This window comes from Cavia porcellus, unplaced genomic scaffold (genome assembly GCF_034190915.1).
Source record: "Cavia porcellus strain 051 isolate PalLab524CR breed Dunkin Hartley unplaced genomic scaffold, mCavPor4.1 scaffold_1, whole genome shotgun sequence".
Taxonomy (NCBI): domain Eukaryota; kingdom Metazoa; phylum Chordata; class Mammalia; order Rodentia; family Caviidae; genus Cavia; species Cavia porcellus.
The window spans coordinates 15,000,528-15,006,927 of record NW_026947484.1 but is presented as its reverse complement, the minus strand read 5'-3'; the positions used below and the strand labels follow the sequence as shown (position 1 = coordinate 15,006,927).

Sequence of the window (6,400 nt, the reverse complement as noted above, 5' to 3'; positions counted from 1 at the left end):
TACCATTGTCCTTGACTCAGATGTAATGAATAAACACCACAGGCAATGGGTGTTTCCTGGAATGGTAATGGCGGCTATGGTGGGCTAGGGAGAAGGACAAGGAAAAGGAAAGGGAGGACTGTGGTTCCCCCAAGCCTTATCTCTCCCGCAGGTCGTATCCTGCTCTGTGAGTCCCACAGCAGTCATCAGCCCTAGGGCTTCCAGCTGCGACCCGAAGAGTAGGGAGTTTCCTTCTTCCAACTGGCTCAAGGACAGGACATCTCCTAGACTCATTGTACAATTCAAGGCCCCCAAGAGATGTATCTATTTGTTGCTTATGTAATGAAACATAGGTAACCATTTTTGTCAAAATTGAAACAGAAGAACAAGGCGCCCAGGAGTCAATGAAGAAGAAGCAGAACACTTTGTCAGCTGGGAGCTAAGGGAAAGGTCACAGAAGAGAGGGCATCAGAATTTGAAGGTGACTTTGCCCGAGGAAAGGAGCCACCCTGAGCATGTGGCAGCTTGAGGCTAAAATGACATATCTGGGAATGAGCAGAGTTTGTGCCAAGAGTTGGGTGTGTACAACTAAATGGTCTTAGTCTGCTCTTGCTGCTGTGACAAAATACAGTGCTACATCGATGCATGATTCTGCAGAAGACATTCACATTTGTGTTTGTGTAGGGAAGATGGTCACAGTCGTGTTTGTCACCCAATACAGAGCTCACAAGTTTAAGCGATATTTTGCTGAACTCTTCTGTTTGTAAACCATCGTATCACCTTACCTTAGGCTGAGTGATTCACACATAATAAAAATTGGGCTAGGGTGTTGATCAATTTTACAGCACTTGCGTCGCATGTGCAAGGTCCTGAATTCTATTCCAGCACTGAATCAGATCAATAACATTAATTTATCAACCGTTCTGGAAGCTGGGAAGCCCACAGGTAGTTCTGAGGAGGGCTGCTGTCTCCTCCATGGACAGTGCCTGGTGGCAGCCTCTTCACACAGTGGGAGGGAAGGAAGGAAGGAAGGAAGGAAGGATGTAAACCTGCTCCTCCGACTGCCTCTAGGGATCCCAAACCCTCCCATGAGGGCAGAGCTCTCTTGACCTAATCACCTCTTAAACATCACATTGGGGATTAAGCTCCAGCACATGAATTTTAGAGAAACGTTAGCATTCAGCTCATAGTGGGTGGGGAGAGGAAAGAACAGTGATGAAATTACAAAGATAGGCTTAGGATCCATTGTCAAAGGCTTTTCAGTTTTATTGATTTGCTTATTTGTTTTTGTGTATTTGTTTATTTTTACCCCACCATGTGAGTTGAACTCTGTGGGTGCTTAAAAGCACCTAAGTGAGCTGGCCATTCAGGAGGGTCCTGTGGCAGCCTGCTGGAGGGTGGACAAAGGAGCAGGCTATAACTGTCCAGTCATTTACAAGATAGGGTCCCTGTAGAAAAAATGAGTTGAATTTGAGAGAGATTTGGAGGAGGAACCAACAGTACTTACCCTACCTCATCTTTTGTAGCAACTGCCTCTTGCTTTGAGGATATCACCTTTCTCACTTTTAACCCTTCTCCTTGCCATGGCTTGGGTGTTGCGGGTCCCTCAAAAGTCTATATCTAAATGCGTGTCCCCAGGGTGGTGGTATGTGGAAGGGTTGTGGCGCTTTCAGAAGTGGAACACAGCAGGCAGTGCTCATAAGGGTGTGCCCTCAGAGGGGATTGTGGGACCCCAGCCTCTTACATTCTCTGTGCTGTAGTTCACAGTGTGTTTGGGGGTTCCACAGATTGAACTCACAACCTCATGCTTGCCGGGCAGGCACTTTTATGCTGCTGAATTAAATTCCCAGCCCCCTGGAGTTCACAATATGAACATTTGTTTCCACAGGTGCTCCTGCCATCATCAATCCGTGGTAACCCCCGCTCCTGCCATCCCAAAAAAGGCCAAATGGGACCTGCCCAATTTTCAACTTTGAACCTCCAAAACTGTGAGCTAAATTAACGTTTTCCCCCATAAGCTGTTTCATCGTTGTAGTGATGTAAAACTGTGTAATTCAGTGCTTTAGGCGCCTGGCTCCCAGAGTAGGACATATAATCTTATCTTTGGGGGTTTTCAGACTTAACAGAGTAGTAAAATTCCAAGAAAATAAAATCTCAGGGTACAAAATAAAATTGCTCAACTGTAATTTGTGTTCTCATTGTGAACAGAGCCTGTGGCTGGTGTGAGAGCGCACACATAGTCATGCTGGAGGGTTCCGGTGCTTCAAGAAACTTAGCTCCTTTGGGATTGCTGGGTGGGCCAAAAGTGTTAGCATGAGTGTAACTCACTTGGATTCTTTCCTCAAACCCTTCCCCCATCATGCTGGGCTGGTACAAGGGAACATCTGACAAGTCAGAGACTCTGCTAAAACAAATACACACAATCAGAACGTGCTCTCAAGTTTCAGTGGGATGGACTGATCATCCCAGCCCTGCCCCTGCGCGCGCGCACACACACACACACACACACACACACACAGAATGAGGAGAGAGAGAGAGACTGGATGGAATTAATCAGCCCAGAGCCAAGGAGCCTGGGCTGAGGCAGAGGATATGATGGCGGGGAAGAGGAACATGACACACTAAGTGAGAGGCCAAAGAAGGCGGCTTGATGCCCAGTTCTGGGGACAGAACAGTGGATAGGAAGGAAACAAGAAAAAGACTGCTCGACCCCATGTCCTGTACTCCCAGTGTGCACACTAAGTGTGTGCATGAATTCACAGAAGGCCACACCCTTCCCTGGCAGTGAGCCGGCTTTCTGCCTTTCTGAGGTTAAGTACTGAGTTATGGGGCTGTGTGAAGACACACAGGGAGCCAAAGATTTCAAGAGCCAGAGCCCCAGTTTAGTGAGGCCTCAGTCTGCTTCAGGTGCCAGCAATGGATTGCAAACAGTCCCGGATCCTCAGCAAACAGATTTTACATCTGTACTCTGCTGATCTGAGTTAAGCAGGGCAGCGCCTCTCTGGCCTGGTCGATTTCTTGCTCACACTATCAGTTCATACACCTGTCCCTTCATTCTCACACAAACTCTGGAGGGAGCCGGATACAGGCAGCAACCAGTTCTCAACACTTGTCTCAGTGAGGCTGCAAACAGCACAGACACTGGCCAGGCTAAAAATGCCCTGTCCTTGAGCTAGGTGTCCACCTGCAATGGCAGGGGATGGCAGGAGGTGGGGGGGGGGGACCTCATAGCCACCTTGAATGAGGACACTGAAAGCAGTAATTCCTTTGTGTGGCAGGATGGGCAGCTCGAATGACACACTGGGGTCTTCTTGTAGGAGGCCAATTCTGTCTCCAGAGTAGCTATCCGAGGAGATAGGGGCACATCTGCCACTTCCCAACAAGCACACAGCCAGCTATTGCTCTAGGGCTCCAGATCTCCAAAGTCAAGTGCAACCAAGTAACCCAAAATCCCACAATCCCATAGCTTCCAGGGCCCCACATTTTTGAAACACCATATCAGAGAAGCCTGAGGACACATGCCAAGTTGTATGCACTATGTTCTTTATTGTCACATGTTACCCACGGAACAGGAGAGGAATGGGGAGGGGAGCCCTCAGGCAGCGAAGCTGAAGGGGGCATGGGAAGCACCAATTTCCTGCCCTCTTCTTTCCTCCCAGCTGTCGATGCCAGGTGCTTGGCAGGACTCATAAGGGAGCGGGACCTGTTCAGATACAAGCACAGTGCTGCGTGAGAAAATTGGGCACTGTCTGGTACTTGAAAGAGTAGCCACCATCTGAGGTGGTTCGGACGTGTAGGGGCCTCATGGTCCCCAGGAGAGCAGCGCAGCAGGGCTGGGCCCCTCGCACCAGAGTAAAGGGCTGGACCAAGCTAGGGGGCGCCCCAGGGACTGCCTGGAGCAGGTCTGGGGTGGTGGGCAGCCCACAGCCACCGTGGCAGTAGTGGAAGATGAAACTGCGGGGGTGGACAATCCACTGGTCCCAGCCCAGCTCCCGGAAGGAGATGTTCAGTGCAGCTCTGTGGCAGTAGGCATGGGCGGCAGGCTCCTCCGGAGGCCTCTGCGGCAGGCGCAGGGCAGTGGGAGACCAAGGCCAGGGCATCGAAGGAGTTGAGCGCCGGGCTCTCTCCCCTCTGCTGGGCGGTCCAGCCCGAGTGTGGGCCACGATAAAGGGTGTGGTCTCAGGCCGGGCAGAGCAGGAACAGAGAGGGCAGCGCAGTAATAGCACCAGGATAGGGCGGGTCAGCAACGGGAGAGCAGAAGTGGCTAGCCGGAGCACTGCCCAACGAGGGGGCGCCTGGCCCAAGGACATGGGAACAGCCACCGGGCCCTCAGATGACAGCACCAGCAGGTCTAGCAGGGGCCTTGAGCTATTGGAGGGTGCCAAGCTCTTCCTGTCCAGCCCGGTGTGGAACCATAGCTGTGCTGAAATCAGTCGGCGGCTGCGCAGGTGCTGGGACGGCCGGAACACGTATGTGAAGAAACCCTCCTCAGCCTCCTGGGTCAGCCCTCCAGCAGCTGCCTCATCCTCACAGCTGGCACCTGCAGGGAACACAAGGCAAGAGAGAGGACAGCCCTGACCAGCAGGACCCAGGACCACTCACCTCAACAGGTGGGGTGTGGCTGGCACTCACAGCGGGCTAAGGATGTGCCGCACCTCTGTAGGGTGCCCCGCCAGACCTGGGGCCTTAGGGTAACTGACATAGATCCCCATTTTTTTATGTCATCATTAAAGCAGCTACAAACTATGAAACATTGCCAACTTCTCTCTGAAGCATTTTTACTGGTTAATATTCCAAACATCGAAGTGTAAGAGTGTCACTCTCCACCTCCACCAAGACTTAGAACTGTTAAATTTTTGTTCACCAGATAGTGTGACATGGTATCTTAAATGCTGCCAATGTGGGTGTTATATTATTTATATCTTTTGGCACATCAGAAACAGTATATGATAAATTACTTAAAATAATTCTGTTTTTAAATGGCAGCTTAATGCACACCAAAAAGGAGGAGGAGGAGGAGGGGGAGAAGATGGGGGAAATGAGGAAGAGGAAGAAGGCAATCACTCAGAATAAAGCACAGTCATTCCCGAGCTAGCGCAGCTGGCCTCTGTGCCCAGACATATATGTGGACTACGTGTAATAATCATGGGCCAGCCTCAGTCAAAGGGCTGGCGACTGGGGCTACACTGTCACACAGTTTCTCATTATAAATTCATAATGAGGGGTTCATTTTGCTGACAAGCAAATGAAGCTTTAAAGGATGAAGTGACAGGGCTTGGGATTTAGCTCAGTGGCATAAGCGTCTGCCTTGCAAGTGTGTGGTCGTGAGTTTGATCCCGGGTACCGATAAAAAAGGCAAAAAAAAAAAAAAAAGGATGAAGTGACATTCAACTAAGCGGCCAGACCTGAGCCAAAGCCGTATTTTCCCCCAGTAAACCACATAGGGAGTCTTCTCTAACAGAAAGCCCAGCCAGAGGAAGGCTTATCCATTCGATCGGTCACCAGAACACAGTGAAACACACACAGAAGACAGGAACTCAGCATTTTCTAGCACCCTTGATATCTCGTCTAGTTTCACCTTACAGGGCTTGAAGTAAGGGCTCTGTCTCTAGAGGCCTGGTGTCCCAGAGGCTTTCCAGGTACCAGTGACTCTAGATGCAGAGTTCACTGAGTTCTGAGAGGAAAGTGCTATCTACCCATTAGACAGATGAGAAGACAGAGGCTCAGGGAAGGTTAGTAACCGGCCCACTGGTGCAAAGCCAGCTGAGTGACAGGCCTAGGCTTCAAAGTCAGGCCAGCTTGGCTCCCAGGTTGCTTCTCAGAGTCACCCTGCCTGGTCCCCACCCTCCTTACCTGTGGCTGGGAAAAGGATGGCCTGGGAGACTTCCTCCTGCTCTGGTTCTGAGACCCTGCGGATGAAGGCCCCTGCAGCGTGTCTTCGGGGCAGCCGCCTGGCTCCAGGAATTTCACCTTCCCCAGTCACCGCTGGGGGACCCAAGGCATCCAGGAATAGGGCCTTCACCTTGGCCAGGACGAGCTCCCGGTCCAGCTCTGCCTCATGGCAGCTATGACCTCCCTGTGGGGCCAACAGCAAAAGCAGCAGCAGGGGCAGCTGGGGGGCCATGGCTCACCTGACCTTGCCAAGGCAGAACGCAGTCCCTGCCCTGCGCCCCTGCTGCCAGGGTCTGCCCAGAGCTTCCCAGCGTCCCCTGCCCATCCCACCACCGCCCTCTTCTACTCTCCTCATCCTGGTCTTCCTCAGTCCTTCCCACGCCCTGCCGTCCCAGTGGCCCCTACCCATGGCATTGAGAGCTCCTATCTCTGACGCAGATGTCTGTGGCCCTGAGCCTTATCTCCCACTCCCGCCAAGAATGTGAGGGAGGGAGGTGCAGAGGGCATTCACCCTGAGTGACCCGATCCA

The 6,400-nt window shown here is 51.7% G+C and overlaps 1 protein-coding gene across 1 annotated transcript; it reads right to left on the bottom strand.

Moving 5' to 3' along the window:
* Positions 1-3,505: 3,505 nt before the first annotated feature.
* Inha (inhibin subunit alpha) lies at positions 3,506-6,119 on the bottom strand. The gene is made up of 2 exons (XM_023562522.2): positions 5,833-6,119; positions 3,506-4,519 (listed from the first exon to the last, which is right to left on the bottom strand). Exons 1-2 carry the CDS (start codon positions 6,101-6,103, stop codon positions 3,687-3,689), a joined length of 1,104 nt encoding a protein of 367 aa, XP_023418290.2. The 5' UTR covers positions 6,104-6,119; the 3' UTR covers positions 3,506-3,686.
* Between the last annotated feature and the right edge of the window lie 281 nt (positions 6,120-6,400).

Bases quoted from the DNA above. Each gene is read 5' to 3' on its own strand.
- Inha (XM_023562522.2), bottom strand. From the start codon at position 6,103: ATGGCCCCCCAGCTGCCCCTGCTGCTGCTTTTGCTGTTGGCCCCACAG. The intron at 4,520-5,832 runs GTAAGGAGGGTG...TGTTCCCTGCAG, and splicing joins CATCCTTTTCCCAGCCACAG to GTGCCAGCTGTGAGGATGAG.